The sequence below is a fragment of the Ranitomeya imitator genome, chromosome 3, assembly GCF_032444005.1.
Source record: "Ranitomeya imitator isolate aRanImi1 chromosome 3, aRanImi1.pri, whole genome shotgun sequence".
Classification (NCBI taxonomy): Eukaryota; Metazoa; Chordata; class Amphibia; order Anura; family Dendrobatidae; genus Ranitomeya; species Ranitomeya imitator.
In genome coordinates, this window is record NC_091284.1 from 474,249,950 (window position 1) to 474,272,201 (window position 22,252).

General features: G+C 44.3%; 1 protein-coding gene across 1 annotated transcript in view; it reads right to left on the bottom strand.

Moving 5' to 3' along the window:
• Positions 1-17,444: 17,444 nt before the first annotated feature.
• Positions 17,445-22,252, bottom strand: part of TSGA10 (testis specific 10) — a 108,231-nt gene continuing 103,423 nt past the window's right edge. Inside the window, exon 20 of the mRNA XM_069757508.1 lies at positions 17,445-18,123. Coding sequence (XP_069613609.1) covers positions 18,099-18,123 — 25 coding nt within the window. The 3' untranslated portion in view covers positions 17,445-18,098. The remainder of the gene's footprint in view (positions 18,124-22,252) is intronic.

Sequence of the window (22,252 nt, forward strand, 5' to 3'; positions counted from 1 at the left end):
CAATTCTCACCTAGCTCCCCCGATGCTCCTCGTGTCTCCCGGTGGGCGCCGCCATCTTCAAAATGGCGGGCGCATGCGCAGTGCGCCCGCCGGCCGGCACCGGGAGGATCTTTGGGGTCTCGGCTGCCGGGGGTAGCCGAGACCCCAAAGAGCACGATCGGGGTCGGTATTACCGACCCCTGTTTTGCGATCGCCGGTAATTAACTGTTTACCGGCGACCGCAAAAAAAAAAAAAAAAAAGTAAAGTGTAATTCTCTGTCCTCTGATGTGATCGCACATCAGAGGACAGAGAAATAGGGGGATTCGGGGACCCTAGCATACTCACCTAGGTCCCTGGATCCTCTTGCTGCTCCTCCTGGCCGCCGGCAGCAGAACATGGCGGACGCATGCCCAGTGCGCCCGCCATCTGTCTCCATCTGCCGGCCGGCAGGAGAACAGCAGTTGGGGCTAAAATTAGGGTTAGGGTTAGGGTTAGGGGTAGGGTTAGGGGTAGGGTTAGGTTAGGGTTAGGTTAGGGGTAGGGTTAGGGGTAGGGTTAGGGGTAGGGTTAGGTTAGGGTTAGGGGTAGGGTTAGGGGTAGGGTTAGGTTAGGGTTAGGTTAGGGGTAGGGTTAGGGGTAGGGTTAGGTTAGGGTTAGGGGTAGGGTTAGGGGTAGGGTTAGGTTAGGGTTAGGGGTAGGGTTAGGGGTAGGGTTAGGGGTAGGGTTAGGGGTAGGGTTAGGTTAGGGTTAGGTTAGGGGTAGGGTTAGGGGTAGGGTTAGGTTAGGGGTAGGGGTAGGGTTAGGTTAGGGGTAGGGCTAGGGTTGGGGCTAAATTTAGGGTTAGGGTTGGGGCTAAATTTAGGGTTAGGGTTGGGGCTAAACTTAGGGTTAGGCTTCTTTCACACTTACGTCGGTACGGGGCCGTCGCAATGCGTCGGCCCGACATACCGACGCACGTTGTGAAAATTGTGCACAACGTGGGCAGCAGCTGTAGTTTTTCAACACATCCGCTGCCCAATCTATGTCCTGGGGAGGAGGGGGCAGAGTTACGGCCACGCATGCGCGGTCAGAAATGGCGGATGCGACGTACAAAAAAACGTTTCATTGAACTTTTTTTGTGCCGACGCTCCGCCAAAACACAACTGATCCAGTGCACGACGGACGCGACGTGTGGCCATCCGTCACGATCCGTCTGCAATACAAGTCTATGGGCAAAAAATGCATCCTGCGGGCACATTTGCAGGATCCGTTTCTTGTCCAAAACGACGGATTGCGACGGAATGCCAAACGACGCAAGTGTGAAAGTAGCCCTAGGGCTAGTGTTAGGGTTGGGGCTAAAGTTAGGGCTAGGGTTGGGGCTAAAGTTAGGGTTAGAGCTGGGATTAGGGTTAGGGTTTGGATTAGGGTTCGTATTAGGGTTAGGGTTGGCATTAGGGTTACGCTTGGGATTAGGGTTAGGTTTGGGATTAGGGTTAAGGTTAGGGTTGTGATTAGGGGTGTATTGGGATTAGGGTTAGGTTTGAGGTTAGGGTTGAGATTAGGATTAGGGGTGTGTTGGATTTAGGGTTTTGATTAGGGTTATGGTTAGGGTTGACATTAGGGTTGTTTTGGGGTAAGGGTTGTGATTATGGTTAGGGTTAGTGATTAGGATTATGGATGAGGTTGTGATTAGGGTTAGGGGTGTGTTGGGGTTAGGGTTGGAGCTAGAATTGGGGGGTTTCCACTGTTTAGGTACATCAGGGGGTCTCCAAACACGACAGCCAATTTTGCGCTCAAAAAGTCAAATGGTGCTCCCTCCCTTCTGAGCTCTGCCGTGCGCCCAAACAGTGGGTTACCCCCACATATGGGGCATCAGCGTACTCGGGATAAATTGGACAACAACTTCTGGGGTCCAATTTCTCGTTACCCTTGTGAAAATAAAAACTTGGGGGCTACAAAATCTTTTTTGTGAAAAAAAAAATATTTTTTATTTTCACGACTCTGCATTCTAAACTTCTGTGAAGCACTTGGGCATTCAAAGTTCTCACCACACATCTAGATAAGTTCCTTGGGGGGTCTAGTTTCCAAAATGGGGTCACTTGTGGGGGGTTACTACAGTTTAGGTACATCAGGGGCTCTGCAATCGCAACATAATGCCCACAGACCATTCTATCAAAGTCTGCATTCCAAAAAGGCGCTCCTTCCCTTCCGAGCTCTGCCGTGCGCCCAAACAGTGGTTTACCGCCACATATGGTGCATCAGCGTACTCGGGATAAATTGGACAACAACTATTGCAGTCCAATTTCTCCTGTTACCCTTGTGAAAATAAAAACTTGGGGGCTACAATATCTTTTTTGTGGAAAAAAAAATATTTTTTATTTTCACGACTCTGCATTCTAAACTTCTGTGAAGCACTTGGGCATTCAAAGTTCTCACCACACATCTAGATAAGTTCCTTGGGGGGTCTAGTTTCCAAAATGGGGTCACTTGTGGAGGGTTTCTACTGGTTAGGTACATCAGGGGCTCTGCAAACGCAACATAATACCCGCAGACCATTCTATCAAAGTCTGCATTCCAAAACGGCGCTCCTTCCTTCCGAGCTCTGCCGTGCGCCCAAACAGTGGTTTACCCCCACATATGGGGTACCAGCATACTCAGGACAAATTGGACAACAACTTTTGGGGTCCAGTTTCTCTTGTTACCCTTGTGAAAATAAAAATTTGGTGGCTAAAAAATCTTTTTTGTGGAAAAAAAAAATATTTTTTATTTTCACGGCTCTGCATTATAAACTTCTGTGAAGCACTTGGGCATTCAAGGTTCTCACCACACATCTAGATAAGTTCCATGGGGGGTCTAGTTTCCAAAATGGGGTCACTTGTGGGGGATTTCTACTGTTTAGGCACATCAGGGGCTCTCCAAACGCGACATGGCGTCCGATCTCAATTCCAGCCAATTCTACATTGAAAAAGTAAAACGGCACTCCTTCTCTTCCAAGCTCTGCGGTGCGCCCAAACAGTGGTTTACCCTCACATATGGGGTATCGACGTACTCAGGAGAAATTGCACAACAACTTTTGTGGTCTAATTTCTCCTGTTACCCTTGTGAAAATAAGAATTTGTGGGCAAAAAGATCATTTTTGTGTAAACAAAAGCGATTTTTTATTTTCACGGCTCCACGTTATAAACTTCTGTGAAGCACTTGGGGGTTCAAAGTGCTCACCACACATCTAGATAAGTTCCTTAAGGGGTCTAGTTTCCAAAATGGTGTCACTTGTGGGGAGTTTCCACTGTTTAGGTACATCAGGGGCTCTCTAAATGTGACATGGTGTCCGATCTCAATTCCAGCCAATTCTGCATTGAAAAAGTCAAACGGCGCTCCTTCACTTCTAAGTTCTGCGGTGCGCCCTAACAGTGGTTTACCCCCACATATGTGGTATTGGCGTATTCAGGAGAAATTGCATAACAAAATTTATGGTTACATTTCTGTTTTTACACTTGTGAAAATAAAAAAAATGGTTCTGAATTAAGATGTTTGCAAAAAAAAGTTAAATGTTCATTTTTTCCTTCCACATTGTTTCAGTTCCTGTGAAGCACGTAAAGGGTTAATAAACTTCTTGAATGTGGTTTTGAGAACCTTGAGGGGTGTAGTTTTTAGAATGGTGTCACACTTCATTATTTTCTATCATATAGACCCCTCAAAATGACTTCAAATGTGATGTGGTCCCTAAAAAAAAATGGTGTTGTAAAAATGAGAAATTGCTGGTCAACTTTTAACCCTTATAACTCCCTAACAAAAAAAAATTTTGTTTCCAAAATTGTGCTGATGTAAAGTAGACATGTGGGAAATGTTATTTATTAACTATTTTTTTATGACATATCTCTCTGATTTAAGGGCATAAAAATACAAAGTTTGAAAATTGCAAAATTTTAAAAATTTTCGCCATATTTCCGTTTTTTTCATAAATAATCGCAAGTAATATCGAAGAAATGTTACCACTAACATGAAGTACAATATATCACGAAAAAACAATCTCAGAATCAGCGGGATCCGTTGAAGCGTTCCAGAGTTATAACCTCATAAAGTGACAGTGGTCAGAATTGCAAAAATTGGCCTGGTCATTAAGTACCAAATTGGCTCTGTCACTAAGGGGTTAAACCTGCTCTGGGCTTTAGTCCATGCCTGCTGTCAATGTTCTTGGTTGGATTTGGTTCTCTCCTTGGAATTTTCATATGGCCAGTCCTTGTCTGCAAAAGATAAGTTTTTGCTAGTTTTTGTTTGTCCATTTGTTTGGACTCTATTGCTTTGCAAGCATGTCTCTTTTTGTCCAGCTTGTCACTATGTCTTATTCAGGCTAGCTGGAAGCTCTGGGAAAGCAGATTTGCCCCTCCACACCGTGAGTCGGTGTGGAGTTCATTTTTGTAAACTCTGCGTGGATTTTGTAGTTTTTTATACTGACCGCACAGTATCCTTTTCTCTCTATCTAGTTTAGTATTGGCCTTCTTTGCTGAATTCTGATTTAATTTCTGTGTACGTCATTTCCCTCTCCATTCACAGTCAATATTTGTGGGGGGCTATCTTTCCTTTTGGGGGTTTTCTCTGAGGCAAGATAGCTTTCTATTTCCTTCTTTAGGGGTAGTGATTTCTTAGGCTGTGAAGAGGTGTCTAGGGAGAGTCAGGAACATCCCATGGCTATTTCTAGTGTTGTTGTTAGGATTAGGGACTGCGGTCAGTAAAGATACCACCTTCTCAGAGCTCGCTCCATGTTGCGTTTTAGCCACCAGGTCATATCAGTGTGGCCTCTTAACCACCAGGTCATAACAGTGCTGTACATGAGAAGGGGTTACATACAAGTTACAGATATCACATACAGTAAACAAACTAACAATGACAGACTGATACAGAGGGGAGAGGACCCTGCCCTTGCGGGCTTACATTCTATAGGATTATGGGGAAGGAGACATTAGGTTGAGGGTTGCAGGAGCTCCGGTGTTGGTGAGGCGGTAGCTTCGGTAGTGATGAAGCGGCAGCGGTGTTAGTGCAGGCTGTAGGCTTTCCTGAAGAGATGAGTTTTCAGGTTCCGTCTGAAGGATCCGACTGTGGTTGATAGTCGGACGTATAATCTGCTGTGGATATTTTTGGAAGGGTTTTAATACTGACCGCACAGGACTCTGTTCTATCCTTTCCTATTTTAGCTAGTGGCCTTTTGTGCTAAATCCTGTTTTCTGCCTGTGTTTGTCTTTCCTCTCCTACTCACAGCCAATATTTGTGGGGGGCTGCCTATCCTTTGGGGTTCTGCTCTGAGGCAAGGTAGTATTCCTATTTCCATCTATAGGGGTATCTAGTCTTCCGGCTGTGTCGAGGTCTCTAGGTTTTGTTAGGTACACCCAACAGCTACCTCTAGTTGCGGTGTTAAGATCAGGATTTGTGGTCAGTATAGTTACCACCTACTCCAGTGAAAGTTTTCATGCTGCTCCAAGGTCACCGGATCATAACATGTGGCGCCCCAGGGTCCTGGTCGTCACAGTGGTATTGCTTTCCTCTCGGGGAGAGTGATGCTACGTTTGGAGGCAAAGAAGGATAACTGCATCCAGGTACCACAAACATGCAACACACATTCACACTCCAGGCCACCAGGGGGAGCTTCTGCTCCTATTAGGTCACTCCCCATATTTATATATAACTGGTAGTCTGCAGGGAACGTTAGTTAGTTGCTGGCTTAGCTCAGCTCAGTTAGTTCCAGACAGTGGTCTGAGGAGGACAGAGTGTCAACGGAGCTGTGCGTGCCCTCAGATCTGCAGCTCCCAGAAAGAGACATTGAAAGGCAGGATTGTATTGCAGCAAGCGTGAAGGAAGTCGAAGCAAAGGAGAGGATACTAGAAAAGGACCAGCCCCACTCAGGCTGCCCCATTCTGAGGCGCAAAATCCCCGTAGCCAGAACACCGAGGGAGTAAGGACCTCTACGCCTTACTTCAGAGACCGGCAGGACAGCTAATTGCAGGTTACCTGTCCGCACCTACACCCAGGAGGCACGGTGACACCTACAGAGCCAGGTTATCTAAGAGACCCTATAAACAGGCTCAAGTGACCAGTCATATGGGTTTTGTCCTATCCTATATGGGGGACAGAGAGAGCGAAACACCACATCTGTGAGACCCTTATGTGAAGCCATAGGCAGTAAGGGACTACACCACCACAGCGCAAGGGAAGGCTACTGATTTCCACCTGGACAAGGGAACTTTGGACTTACCTCCAAACCGGCCGGACTCTGCCTGCCCTGTGATCTGGTGCCCTGGACTGTGGATGCTGAAGTCTTCAGTAAAGGTAAAGAGACTGGAACCTTGTGTCCTCGTTCATCTCTGCTCCTCTCACCATCCACCGTCTACACAATGGGATGCCTTGGGGACATACTTCATCTCTGGGAAGGTATACCATCTAGCTGCCATAACATCACCCCAGCGGACCCCTTAAAGCAGCGTCGGTCACCCTGACCGAATACCACTGATGGCGTCATGACCATAAACTTTATCCCTTTAAAGACCTTTCCCTTTTACATGGGCGCACAGGGCCAAGGACCGGGTCGTAGCCACCGTGACATCCCCCTGTGAAACAGCAGGACCCGGTACCGAGTACCCCTTGCCCGCGAGGCAACTCAAGATGGACATGCGGTGCGTCTTTCCAGACCGCAGCATGGCAATTTCTCTTGCGGAGACGCTAGGGGTTGTCAAGTAGTGGACAAATTCTTTACTACAAATGTTTGTAGTTCTAGATAATTTAAAGGGAACCGGTTATGTCCCCAAACACTATCAACCTGCAAGGGTTAATCAGCATGTTTATTGTGTTCTAAAGCAGCCAGGCTTCCAAGGAAGAAATTAATTTTATTTCTACTGTGAGACAGTGACCCCTGTTACAGCTAGGGGGCGCTGTTTGTGCTCTCCAGAATGCGCACGGAGGTGTAGTGAGGACATGAGGGCGTATTGCAGACACAGGTGTAGCTGTAATTAGAATGGTGAAGCAGTGACTGATTAAAAGCCCTGTGGTAGAGGGGGAGGGGTTTCAGTGTTGGTCTTGGAAGCGGACAGAGCAGTTGTCTGCATAGCACTCCCTGTGTGAGGCAACACAGGGGCAAGAGGAACCAAAGAGACTGACACCCTGCATGTCGGGCTGTCTTTATCCGGCTGCGATCCGGAGGATACAGCGTGCTGTACACTACGTGAGTAAAAAGACTTGGTCCTGATGTGCGGTCGCCCAGGCAAACTGGACAAAGGGAAGTCCGGCCTGTTTAGGGACTGCAAACATAAAGCCGTGTACTATGTATTCTTATGGACTGTTTCAAGTAACACATTAAAGGAATGTTTTGTATGAACTTGCTTTGGTCACTGCCATTTCACTGTGTACGGTGCTACCGCTGCATCACACTACCTACAGTCTCCAGCTTTCAGTCATAGACTCTAAGAATGCCATAGCACAATGAGTGACAGACATTTTTCCAGCGTATCAGTGCAGAGACAGCCAATGTGCTGAGGCCTTGCTTAAAACGCCCGGCCACTGTATGCTTAGCGGTAACTGAAGCCATGCTGACATTTCTCTGTGACTGAAAGCAGTCAGCTGGAATAAAGTTAATTTCCTCCTGACAACCTCTGGCTTTCAGTAGCAGACTCTAAGGATGCCCTGGTAATTTGACTGATAGCCATTTCTGCACTATATCAGTGCAGACATGACTGTCAGTCAATGTACCAGAGTATGCTTACACCTGGTGCTCACTGTATGCGGAGCTATGACGGAAGCTATGCTCAAAGCTGTCGGCTCCTGGGAGGAATACAATTCATTTTCTTCCAGTAGCCGGGCTTACAGTGCAGTGACTTGGCAGCTTTAGAAAGCTATTAACCTGCAGATTAGCCCCATATCTGCAGGTTAATAGAGTTTGTGACAATACCGGTTCCCTTTACAGGTTTTTGTAGGTATTTTTAAATCAGGTTTTCAATGTATGGCTCTCCAGAATCATTAAAATCAGATGAGTAGAGGGTACATGAGGTTGTGACTATCTGATACTGCAGGTCACTACAATTAGTCCCATTCAAGTCTTATCATTTTAGATTAGATACTCGGCAAATACTGCAATTCAACAGAAATTTGTGAATATACCCTTAGGCTACTTTCACACTAGCGTCGTACTCGGCCCGTCGCAGTGCGTGGAGCCGACGTACCGACCAGGGCCGGCTCCAGGTTTTTGAGGGCCCCGGGCGAAAGAGTCTCAGTGGGTCCCCCTTCCCCTTTAACACATACCACGATTCATGATGCCCAGATACAGCAGAGAAATATAGGTATAGTACAATGCCATAATTCACTTCTTACATGAGTGATAGCTATTGTAAATTCTGCAGTGTATATATACAGGACAGGAGGAGTGGTCCTGTGCGGTGTATATATACAGGGGAGAGGTACTGTGCGGTGTATATATAGAGGGGAGTGGTACTGTGCAGTGTATATATACAGGAGGAGAGGTACTGTGCAGTATATATATACAGGGGAGAGGTACTGTGCGGTGTATATATACAGGGGAGAGGTACTGTGCAGTGTATATATACAGGGGAGAGGTACTGTGCAGTGTATATATACAGGGGAGAGGTACTGTGCGGTGTATATATACAGGGGAGAGGTACTGTGCAGTGTATATATACAGGGGAGAGGTACTGTGCAGTGTATATATACAGGGGAGAGGTACTGTGCGGTGTATATATACAGGGGAGAGGTACTGTGCGGTGTATATATACAGGGGAGAGGTACTGTGCGGTGTATATATACAGGGGAGAGGTACTGTGCGGTGTATATATACAGGGGAGAGGTATTGTGCGGTGCATATATACAGGGGAGAGGTACTGTGCAGTGTATATATACAGGGGAGAGGTACTGTGCGGTGTATATACTTCAACAGCCGCCCAGCCCAGGCCCCCAGCACCTGTCCTGTATATATATTATATACACTGTATCTATACAGGCTGTGCTGGGGGCCTGGGCTGGGCGGCTGCTGTAGTATATATATATGTCAGCTGCAGCAGCCCAGCCCATGGCCGCCCCCCCAGGTCACCCAGACTGTCAGAATATACAGCGATATAGCATGGCACTCACTCAGGTGCCGGTAGCAGCTCCTCCAGTCCGGAATCTGCCTGTGTCTGATTAGTTCAGCACTGCACACAGCCAGGAGAGCAGAGCAAGAGAACTCTCCGCCCACAATGTCACGCTGGCTGTGTCCTTAACCCCTATGTGCCTGGCCCTGCACTGACTGAGAAGATGCTTGTGCCAGGCAGGGCAAATTGAAAGGGTAGAAAGGGTTAAAGCGGCCAGATGGATGTATGACTGCGTGAGTGGGCCCCCCTGTCTTGTCAGGGCCCCGGCACTTGCCCGGGTGCGCCGGGTCCTGACGCCGGCCCTGGTACCGACGCATACTGTGGAAGCGCAGTACAATGGGGGCAGCGGATGCATTTTTCCAACGCATCCGCTGCCCCATTGTGAGTTGCGGGGAGGTGGGGGCGGAGTTCCGACCGCGCATGCGTGGTCGGAAATGGCAGAAACACGACGCTCAAAAAAACGTTGCAAGCAACATTTTTTTTTTTTTTGGTCGGACGGTCCGCCACAACAGTCTTGCGACGGTTGCGACGTGTGGCAATGTGCCGAAATGCGTCACTAATGTTAGTCTATGGGGAAAAAACGCATCCTGCAGACAACTTTGCAGGATGCGTTTTTTCCCCAAAACGACGCATTGTGACGTATCCCAAAAGACGCTAGTGTGAAAGTAGCCTTAGACTGTATTCATGTGTTGCTGAATACAGCCAAGTACAGACTACGATTTCCTGAGCCTCATAGTCTTAGTTGAGGCTATCGAGTTTGAATCAGGAGTCCCACAGCTAGTCCAGAAATCAGGACATCACAATTCAGCCTAAGGATGTGTTCACATTAGCTCATTTCACGGCCTGTATAAGGACTACAATGCCCTGACTGACCGCAGATCTCCGGAGCTTAACTTATAGCCTCATAACTACTGGTTCCCTAAAAGGCTATTGAGGGGTTTCTCATACTTCCTGAGGAACCAGAGGAGAGGCCGCAAAACACTTCCAACAAGAGGAGAGGAAAAATGTGCAGAAACATGAAAAGCCACATCGTGCCTTGTTGCTGCATCATTAGTAAGTTCCTCTATCCATGCTGCCGGCCAGCAGTATGGAATGAGCAAAAACAGCAAGAAAGATCAGTACGTGAATAAAACTTCCATTTATTTCATCCGTTAAAAACCGGGATATCCATGATTAAAAAAATAGAATCACTAGGTATTTTTTTAAATTATGGATATTCCTGTTTTTAACCCCTTTACCCCCAAGGGTGGTTTGCACGTTAATGACCAGGCCAATTTTTACAATTCTGACCACTGTCCCTTTATGAGGTTATAACTCCGAAACGCTTCAACGGATCCTGGTGATTCTGACATTGTTTTCTCGTGACATATTGTACTTCATGATAGTGGTAAAATTTCTTTGATAGTACCTGCGTTTATTTGTGAAAAAAACGGAAATTTGGCGAAAATTTTGAAAATTTCGCAATTTTCAAACTTTGAATTTTTATGCAATTAAATCACAGAGATATGTCACACAAAATACTTAATAAGTAACATTTCCCACATGTCTCCTTTACATCAGCATAATTTTGGAACCAATTTTTTTTTTTGTTAGGGAGTTATAAGGGTTAAAAGTTGACCAGCAATTTCTCATTTTTACAACACCATTTTTTTTTTAGGGACCACGTCTCATTTGAAGTCATTTTGAGGGGTCTATAAGATAGAAAATGCCCAAGTGTGACACCATTCTAAAAACTGCACCCCTCAAGGTGCTCAAAACCACATTCAAGAAGTTTATTAACCCTTCAGGTGTTTAATAGGAATTTTTGGAATGTTTAAATAAAAATGAACATTTAACTTTTTTACACAAAAAATTTACTTCAGCTCCAATTTGTTTTATTTTACCAAGGGTAACAGGAGAAATTGGACCCAAAAAGTTGTTGTCCAATTTGTCCTGAGTACGCTGATACCCCATATGTGGCAGTAAACCACTTTTTGGGCGCATGGGAGAGCTCGGAAGGGAAGGAGCGCTATTTGACTTTTCAATGCAAAATTGACAGGAATTGAGATGGGACGCCATGTTGCGTTTGGAGAGCCACTGATGTGCCTAAACATTGAAACCCCCCACAAGTGACACCATTTTGGAAAGTAGACCCCCTAAGGAACTTATCTGGATGTGTGGTGAGCACTTTGACCCACCAAGTGCTTCACAGAAGTTTATAATGCAGAACCGTAAAAATAAAAAATCATATTTTTTCACAAAAATTATATTTTTGCCCCCAATTTTTTATTTTTCCAAGGGTAAGAGAAGAAATTGGACCTCAAAAGCTGTTGTCCAATTTGTCCCGAGTACGCTGATACCCCATATGTGGCAGTAAACCACTGTTTGGGCGCATGGGAGAGCTCGGAAGGGAAGGAGCGCAGTTTGACTTTTCAATGCAAAATTGACAGAAATTGAGATGGGACGCCATATTGCGTTTGGAGAGCCACTGATGTGCCTAAACATTAAAACCCCCCACAAGTGACACCATTTTGGAAAGTAGACCCCCTAAGGAACTTATCTAGAGGTGTGGTGAGCACTTTGACCCACCAAGTGCTTCACAGAAGTTTATAATGCAGAACCGTAAAAATAAAAAATCATATTTTTTCACAAAAATTATATTTTTGCCCCCAATTTTTTATTTTTCCAAGGGTAAGAGAAGAAATTGGACCTCAAAAGTTGTTGTCCAATTTGTCCCGAGTACGCTGATACCCCATATGTGGCAGTAAACCACTGTTTGGGCGCATGGGAGAGCTCGGAAGGGAAGGAGCGCCGTTTGACTTTTCAATGCAAAATTGACAGGAATTGAGATGGGACGCCATGTTGCGTTTGGAGAGCCACTGATGTGCCTAAACATTGAAACCCCCCACAAGTGACACCATTTTGGAAAGTAGACCCCCTAAGGAACTTATCTGGATGTGTGGTGAGCACTTTGACCCACCAAAGGCTTCACAGAAGTTTATAATGCAGAGCCATAAAAATAAAACAAAATTTTTTTCCCACAAAAATTATTTTTTAGCCCCCAGTTTTGTATTTTCCCTAGGGTAACAGGAGAAATTGGACCCCAAAAGTTGTTGTCCAATTTGTCCTGAGTACGCTGATACCCCATATGTGGGGGGGAACCACCGTTTGGGCGCATGGGAGGGTTCGGAAGGGAAGGAGCGCCATTTGGAATGCAGACTTAGATGGAATGGTCTGCAGGCGTCACATTGCGTTTGCAGAGCCCCTAATGTACCTAAACAGTAGAAACCCCCCACAAGTGACACCATTTTGGAAAGTAGACCCCCTAAGGAACTCATCTTGATGTGTTGTGAGAGCTTTGAACCACCAAGTATTTCACTACAGTTTATAACGCAGAGCCATGCAAATAAAAAATATTTTTTTTTCCACAAAAATTATATTTTAGCCCCCAGTTTTGTATTTTTCCAAGGTTAGCAGGAGAAATTGGACCCTAAATGTTGTTGTCCAATTTGTCCTGAGTACGCTGATACCCGATATGTGGGGGGGAACCACCGTTTGGGCGCATGGGAGGGCTCGGAAGGGAAGGAGCATCATTTGGAATGCAGACTTAGATGGATTGGTCTGCAGGCGTCACATTGCGTTTGCAGAGCCCCTAATGTACCTAAACAGTAGAAACCCCCCACAAGTGACCCCATATTGGAAACTAGACCCCTCAATGAACTTATCTAGATGTGTTGTGAGAACTTTGAACCCCCAAGTGTTTCACTACAGTTTATAACGCAGAGCCGTGAAAATAAAAAATCTTTTTGTTTTCCCACAAAAATTATTTTTTAGCCCCCAGTTTTGTATTTTCCCATGGTAACAGGAGAAATTGGTCCACAAAAGTTGTTGTCCAATTTGTCCTGAGTACGCTGATACCCCATATGTTGGGGTAAACCCCTGTTTGGGCACACAGGAGAGCTCGGAAGGGAAGGAGCACTGTTTTACTTTTTCAACGCAGAATTGGCTGGAATTGAGATCGGACGCCATGTCGTGTTTGGAGAGCCCCTGATGTGCCGAAACAGTGGAAACCCCCCAATTATAACTGAAACCCTAATCTAAACACACCCCTAACCCTAATTCCAACGGTAACCCTAACCACACCTCTAACCCTGACACACCCCTAACCCTAATCCCAACCCTATTCCCAACTGTAAATGTAATCTAAACCCTAACCCTAACTTTAGCCCCAACCCTAACTGTAGCCCCAACCCTAACCCTAGCCCTAACCCTAGCCCTAACCCTAACCCTAGCCCTAACCCTAGCCCTAACCCTAACCCTAGCCCTAACCCTAGCCCTAACCCTAGCCCTAACCCTAGCCCTAGCCCTAACCCTAGCCCTAACCCTAGCCCTAACCCTAGCCCTAGCCCTAACCCTAGCCCTAACCCTAACCCTAGCCCTAATGGGAAAATGGAAATAAATACATTTTTTTTTATTTTTCCCTAACTAAGGGGGTGATGAAGGGGGGTTTGATTTACTTTTATAGCGAGTTTTCTAGCGGATTTTTATGATTGGCAGCCGTCAAACACTGAAAGACCCTTTTTATTGCAAAAAATATTTTTTGCAATACCACATTTTGAGAGCTATAATTTTTCCATATTTTGGTCCACAGAGTCATGTGAGGTCTTGTTTTTTTGCGGGACGAGTTGACGTTTTTATTGAAAACATTTTTGGGCACGTGACATTTTTTTATCGCTTTTTATTCCGATTTTTGTGAGGAAGAATGACCAAAAGCCAGCTATTCATGAATTTCTATTGGGGGAGGCGTTTATACCGTTCCGCGTTTGGTAAAATTGATAAATCAGTTTTATTCTTCGGGTCAGTACGATTACAGCGATACCTCATTTATATCATTTTTTTATGGTTTGGTGCTTTTATACGATAAAAACTATTTTACAGAAAAAATAATTATTTTTGCATCGCTTTATTCTCAGGACTATAACTTTTTTATTTTTTTGCTGATGATGCTGTATGGCGGCTCTTTTTTTGCGGGACAATATGACGCTTTCAGTGGTACCATGGTTATTTATATCTGTCCTTTTGATCGCGTGTTATTCCACTTTTTGTTCGGCGGTATGATAATAAAGCGTTGTTTTTTGCCTCGTTTTTTTTTTTTTTTTCTTACGGTGTTTACTGAAGGGGTTAACTAGTGGGACAGTTTTATAGGTCGGGTCGTTACGGACGCGGCGATACTAAATATGTGTACTTTTATTGTTTTGTTTTTTTTATTTAGATGAAGAAATGTATTTATGGGAATAATATATTTTTTTTTTTTTCATTATTTTGGAATATTTTTTTTAATTTTTTTTTACACATTTGGAAATTTTTTTTTTTACTTTTTTACTTTGTCCCAGGGGGGGACATCACAGATCAGTGATCTGACAGTTTGCACAGCACTCTGTCAGATCACTGATCTGACATGCAGCGCTGCAGCCTTCACAGTGCCTGCTCTAAGCAGGCTCTGTGAAGCCACCTCCCTCCCTGCAGGACCCGGATCCGCGGCCATCTTGGATCCGGGGCTCGAGCAGGGAGGGAGGTGAGGAGACCCTCGCAGCAACGCGATCACATCGCGTTGCTGCGGGGGGCTCAGGGAAGCCCGCAGGGAGCCCCCTCCCTGCGCGGTGCTTCCCTGCACCGCCGGCACATCGCGATCATCTTTGATCGCGGTGTGCCAGGGGTTAATGTGCCGGGGGCGGTCCGTGACCGCTCCTGGCACATAGTGCCGGATGTCAGCTGCGATAAGCAGCTGACACCCGGCCGCGATCGGCCGCGCTCCCCCCGTGAGCGCGGCCGATCGGCTATGACGTACTATCCCGTCCAGGGTCAGATAAGCCCAGGGCACCTCGACGGGATAGTACGTCTAAGGTCACAGAGGGGTTAACGGTTTAAAGAAATGGAAGTTTCATTCAAGTACCAATTCTTTTTCCTGCTTTTGCTCAATAAGGCTAGGTTCACACTACGTTATGTGAACCTGGTAAAACGGACGTTACACCGCGGCATAACGCGGTGTAACGTAGTCCGTTAACGCCGCCATTGCTTGTAATGGCGAACGCATCGCTAGCGCACGCCCACATTGGGCGTGCGATAGCGATGTGCCGTCATTTGAGTGATGGACCTCGAACACTGCTTGCAGCATTCGCGATCCATTCCTCGCTAGCGCAGATCGGGCATCTGCGCTAGTGGGATCGGCAAACGCGATCCCTTTTGGGACATTGCGTTAGCGCAGTCCGTAGCGCTATGCGCTAAACAGACTGCCCTAACGCAATGTGACCCTAGCCTTCGAGAGGAAAGTGTGCACAAAGAAATGAAAACCGAGGGTGAGATAATTAAAACACCTTCATATAGGGTAGAGAAGGAAAGAAGAGCCAAAAGTAAACGGTAAAACTGTAACCTCCCAGAACCCTAAAGAGGGGAAAGGAAAAGGAACTGGGAAGGAAAACAAACAGACTCGCTGCAGGAATTCAACTGGTGTTAAGTGAACTCAATGGCTCTGCCCGCTCAGAGCCACAAAACTCATTGAATGGCTGCAGTGCTATCCATGTGACGTCAGCATTGCAGCCATTATCAGATATGGAAGCGGCGGTAGAGACTCAACGCTGGACACAGGGAGGGTGAGAAACGCACACTCTATTTTTTTTTCTTCTAAACTTTGACCAAAGGGTTTAGTGTTTCTGAAGCCGGAAAACGCCCTACATCCATACGACATACACCACAATATGAAATATATTTTATTGAATAAAAAATCAGTATAAAAAAATCTTTAAACAATTTATAAAAATTGAGGTTGCAATAAAAATTATTGTACATGGCTACATAAAAAGAAATCCATTCTAATCAGCCTCAGAATAAATAAAATTATTTCTTATTCTGTTTTACAAAATAAACACAAACTTTATTAATTACTTAAATGCATATCAAATTTTCAAATCACATAAAAATCAAAATGTATTGTTTAAAAAACAAAACAAAACTCCAAAAACCTATTAAAATGATGCAAACCTTTGATATTACAATGTAAGTAGAATAGTTTTGTGGAGAAAATTGGAGTATTTAATATATATAGCAGATGTTATTTTTTCAGCACTATCCCTGTGCCCCCATTCTGCTTGGTTCCAACAAGCGTCCAAGTGGCACCCCAGGAGTCCGGTTGCCACAGTGGCATTGCCTCCCTCATAGGGGGTGATGCCATGCCTGGAAGCAAGAAGGGATTCCCTTAGCAGGTACACTGGCATACAACACATTTCCTGACTCCAGACCAGAAGGGGGAGCTCTAAACCCGGTTTCAGGGTAGGTTCCCTATAAGTTCTGGCCTGGAGGTGGGGTTAGAGAGTTCAGTGTGAGACAGTGAAGGGAGAGGAAGTATGTAAGCCTGGGAGGGGAGCTGCTACTGAGCTCACCCCAGGATTGAGCGCAACAAAGCGGACATCGGAGTTCGTGGTTGTGTGGGAACTGCATGCCCCGTAGCCAAATCTGAAGGACAGGAGACTGCAGGTCTCCTGGCCACAACTGACACCCGAAGGCACAGCTGCTTATCAGAGCCGGGAGTCACCACGAAGGAGTGACACTTAGAAAAGGCTCAAGCTGCCTGCCATGCGGGTAGCGTTTCACTAAGTAGACAGACTGAGAGGGACTTGAGGAGAACTACAAGCATCAGGAACCCAGAGAGCAGCGCAGTAGGGAGGCTTCCAACCCCACCTGGCCAGGGGAATTCTGACCTGCTTCCAGGCTGCCCGGATCTCTAATACCACCTGTTACCTGTGCTCCGGACTGCACCTACAATTAAAGGTAAATAAACTACAGTCCCCGTGTCCTCCAATTATTCCTGCACCCCAAAATCCACAACCCCTGAAAGACTGGTCTTGTAGCCCTGGGGCCCCCCGCTCCGCCTGTGGGGAGTAGAACCATCCCAGCTGCATCACCATCGGCCCCAGTGGCTCCGTAAGCATAGTCAGCCATTTATAACTGAATACCACAGGTGGTGTCACGAACAATCCCCTACCAATATTTCCCTCATCCCTTTGATTGCGCGCCAAGGGCGACGGACCGGGTCACTGCTGCCGTGACCACCCCTTTAAGAGCCGTCCGACCCCGTTCCGAGTACCCCACGGCCCTAGCGGGTGTTGCACCCACGCTGTGAATTTATTAAAAATCTAGTTGTGAACCACTTTGCGGGATATGTTTGTAGGTATGAGAAGTGCCCAACCTAGCAGCTTCTCGGAGAATCATCCTGCAGATTGAAGTGTGCCTTGTATGACAGCCAGTATGTTTAGAGTATGAGCACACATGTTTTAGACGCCGTTGTACTGGCATGGTTGACATATTTTTTTTTTCCTTTCATTTTTGTGGCGCCTTTTTTAATTCTGTATATATATAAAATAGTGTCTGCTTCCAACCAGAATGGTCAGGTCACTTCTTTTAGCCGCTTTAAAGGTTTCTTAGCCTGAAGCTGTTAAAAGAAGAAAAGAAATGGAACATGGGCACAGCAATGTGTTCCTAGATTGCTGCGCAAATGTTCATTATGTTTAAAGTTTATCGAGGTGGAATTTGACTACTGTACATATGTATTTCACACATCTGCAATATATTTAATAAAGTAACTCCAAAACAAAGGCATGACGTAATAGGACACTGACAGTTATTGGAAAACTATAAGGACAGTAATATTTCCTGGAACCTTGGGAGAAAGCAATGACGCTTTCATGGAAAATTCTACTTACAGTATGGTTACTTATTATATGATTAAGAAGATGTTTGGTAGATGATCCCATGTATTCTACATAACATCCAAAACCATTGAGCAATGACTGCTTATTTATTATGTAACAGCTCTGTCATGGTTAAAAGAGAATGTCACGGGCACAAAATAAGATCCCAGTATACGGTTACTAATATTTATTGATGATATGCAGTAAGACGCTGCACTGAGAATATGGATAATGCCTTGCAGATGACAATGAAGATGGATCTTGAAAGATCTTACATTTTGAATCCATAGTTTAGTAGTCTCTAAATAGAAGACTCCTGCAAAATAAATCATGACATAATGGTCAGAAATGAAATACAATTATTCATAGCCATAGATTATATAGTGAGGCGAAACATAATGGTCAGAAATGTAATACAGTTATGCATAGCATAATACGCCAAAAATATATTTGGGTTTGTTCTTAGTTTCTTACGAATTCCACCTCTTCTTGCACAATACACATGCAATATATTACAAATAGAGAGGAGTGGACCCATGGAAGTTCAGGTTCGACCGAACTTTAGTCTAAAGTTCAGTTCAGTCACCAGACCTGTACATGAACTTCAACCCAAACCTGAAGCCCATAGAAATCATTGGGACCCGAACTTTGGAGCTCTCTCTTTCTCCTCCCCGAACTGTAAAACAGATTTCAAGGAGGGGTCCGTGTTCGGAATTCAGCACCAGACACTAGATGTCCAATACCAATCCCCAACTTTGCAGTTCAGGTTCGCTCATCGCTAATTACAAAGTATGAGAACAAGTATCCAAATCATTTAAACTGAACATGCATGGTATTTCTATGGTTGAATCAACAGTATCTATCCAGCAGACATCTCTAGAGCCACATAGCTAGGATATGGGTTGAAGTCCAACCTGTCTGACTACTATTTCTTCTCAATGACAGATATATAGGGATATGGCTTTGTCATCATAAACTAGAAACTGTGGGGTTTGCAAAAGCACTAAGAAGACCTACAGCTATAGTTAACATAAAAGTTGGGTCAGGTTCTGTTCACAGCTTGATATCATGCAACATGTAGATCAAGAGTGTCTCATAAACATAAGGTAAAATCCAAAATACTTTATTTCAAAATATAAAATATATATATGATATTTTATATTTTTAAAGTATTTTGGATTTTACCTTATGTTTATGTGACACTCTTGATCTATATGTTGCATAATTGCGACATGATATATCACTGTATGAGGAAAATGGGCTTGGGTATTGTGCTTACTATTATCTGTTCACAGCTTTGTTAGAAACTCGTTTTGGAGACTTCTATGCAAATAAGAAAAAAAAAAAGGCTCACATGTGCACTGTCGGGATAAATCAGGATGAAACAACAGGATCTAGGACTACAGACTTATTAACTGGCAGCGGAAGTCAAAGATTCACGGGGTTAACCCTTGTCAGGCTGCATAATTTTACAACCTTAACAGGCTGCAAAGGTACAATTGTACCTTCACATATACCTCCACTGTGGGAAGACTTTACTTGGTTTCAGAAACTAAAGTTCATTCAGCTACAAATGTTATGCTGATATCTATTGTTCAGTGTTGTTACTGGTCACTTATGTTGCTGTCAATTAAGTTAATTCAAACTGGGAGTGGCTTCTACTTGTCTTCCTGCCTCCCTCCTCTCATTAGCCATTTTGCTGTTCATCTCATTGCTGTGAGCACACATTTCTAGGCTTGTGAAGTCTTCAATTTCTTGGAAACGAAGGTAGGAAAGTCTCACAGCATCTAACAGCCAGTTATACCTTTATTCTCATTATGTGGGGACAGAACAGTCAAATTGTCTTTCAGCCTGGACTTGGCTTACATATATTTTGTATGAAACTTATCACTATAGGTATAATTTTTATACGAAAAATGGATAATAATTAGTATCTACATATTGTTTTACGATGTTTTATTTATATTCAGCACAAAATACGAAGCCAAAATTCATCTAGCAAGTCATCATGAGTGATAGTAATGCTGGATCTAGTTTCCGCCATAATCCAAGAAAACGTGTTTGCAGGTTAGTATAATTTTGTGAAAAGCCAATAATGTAGTATTTCGGAAAATTATTTATTTTACATTTTTTCATATTTACAGATTTACGTCTGACGAAATAATGCGAATGCTAGAAGAATCTGATTCTGAGCATGAGGATGAACCATATGTTCCATCTGATGATGAAAACTATGTACCACAAGTGGATGTTACTGAAGAAGATTCAGACATTGAACAAGAAATGGTCATAGAGCATGAAAATGAATACGAATCAGACGAAAGTGTTGAGGATGATTCTGTGCCTCAAAGTGCAGGCGACATTTGGACTGCTAAGGATGAAACTCAATGGTGCAGTAATCCACTGCCAAATGCACAAACAAAATCTCGTAATGTCCTACGACAAAGAGGTGGCCCTGCAGCAATCAGCAACCTATATACAGCAAAAGAGCTATTCAAGTCCATCATGACTCCCGAGATGTGTGACATCATATTACGGGAAACGAATCGAAAGGCCAAGAGAGTTTGTGATGCTTACAACAACGAACTGGTACAACGTTTTCCTGATTCTTCCAAACGGCCACCACAAAAAACATTCAAGCAATTTACTGAAACTGAACTTCATGCATTTTTGGGCATACTGATTGCTGCTGGTGTGCACAGAGCCAACAAAGAGAATCTGGAGGAAATGTGGAATGTTGCTGCTCTGCCTCTTATACGTGCAGCCATGTCTCGTGACCGCTTCAAGATGATACTCAGATTTATCAGGTTTGACAACGAAAATACACGTGCAGAACGTGTGCAAACAGATAAAGCTGCACCAATACGGGACATCTGGACAATGCTGAACAGTAATCTGGAGAGAGCCTACAAGCCATATCATTGTATCACCGTCGACGAGCAATTATTTCCATTTAGAGGTCATACTAAATTTACCCAGTATATACCTTCAAAACCAGCTAAATATGGCATAAAGATTTTCTGGGCTTGTGACTCATCAAATGCCTACCCTTTACAAGGTCAGCTCTACACTGGGAAACCAACTGATGGTCCTCGACAAGTAAACATTGGAGAACGAACAGTATTGGACCTAGTGAGCTCGTATAAAGGCTCTGGAAGAAATGTCACCACCGATAACTTCTTTACAACCATGGAACTAGCTAAGGTATTGAACTCCTGGAACATGACACTAGTTGGTACAGTGAGAAAAAACAAAAGGTTCCTACCTAACAACATGCAGCCTGCCAAAGAAAGGCCTGTATACTCGACAAATTTTGCCTACAATCATGATGCAACAGTCTGTTCATATGTACCAAAGAAGAACAAATCAGTCGTGCTTCTATCATCTATGCACATGACGGGAGAAGTTGAAGAGACACTAGCAGCCAAGCCAGAGATAATAAAATACTACAACATAACAAAAGGTGGCGTTGATGTTATGGATAAAATGTTGGGAGAGTACACTGTGAAACGACGAACATCACGTTGGACTTTGGCATTTTTCTACAATATGATTGATGTCAGTGGGTTAGCATCCTACATCATCTACAGAGAACACAATCCAAGCTTCAGGGCAAAGGATCAACGAAGAAAGTTCCTGAAAGATCTCGCAAATCAGCTGTGTATGATTGCAATTGAAGATCGTAGTACAAACAAAATGATAATGAGAAACCATTTTCTTCGAGGTGCAGTAGAAATGGTGCTTGGACGATGCATTGTGGTAGCATCGCAGCCAGCAGCTGGCCCCAAAATACCTCATGGTAGTCGTGGACCCTCCCCTGTTGTTGGTAGTTGCTATGTCTGCAGAGACCTGAGGCGAAAACAACGCAAGACTAGAAAGTCTTGTGTGGTTTGTGTGAAACCCATTTGCGATGAACACTCTGTAGCAAAGCCAACATGCATTACTTGCAAAGAAAATCAATAAAAAAAAGTTTCTTACATTTTCTTTTATAATGTAAATGAACAGTTTTTTACTTGTTTATAATAGTTAAATAGCATTATCATTAAAAAAAAATTTATGCTTTTTCCCTTGCATTATCTTCATTCAAAATATATGAGGTACATTTGTACCTATGCAGCTTGTTATGGATGCAAAAAGATCTCGACCCCTTATCTCGGAAGCGGGTGGAGATATTTTATTGAAATTTGGCCAATATATTCTGGACCAAAAATGTAGAGATGTCACGAAATTTCAGCCCTCTACGTCTTTTCAAAAAAAAGTTATTGCAATTTTAAAACGGAATAGTTACAATTGTACCTATTCAGCCGGATAAGGGTTAAGTAGCAGACAGCCATACCCAGGTCTTTCTGGAAGAAGTAATCAAAACCAGACAAGTACTAATCCCATGGCTCTCTGATTTAGTGGCACCAAAAGTCCCAGGAATAAAACAGGACTGTCACTGTCAT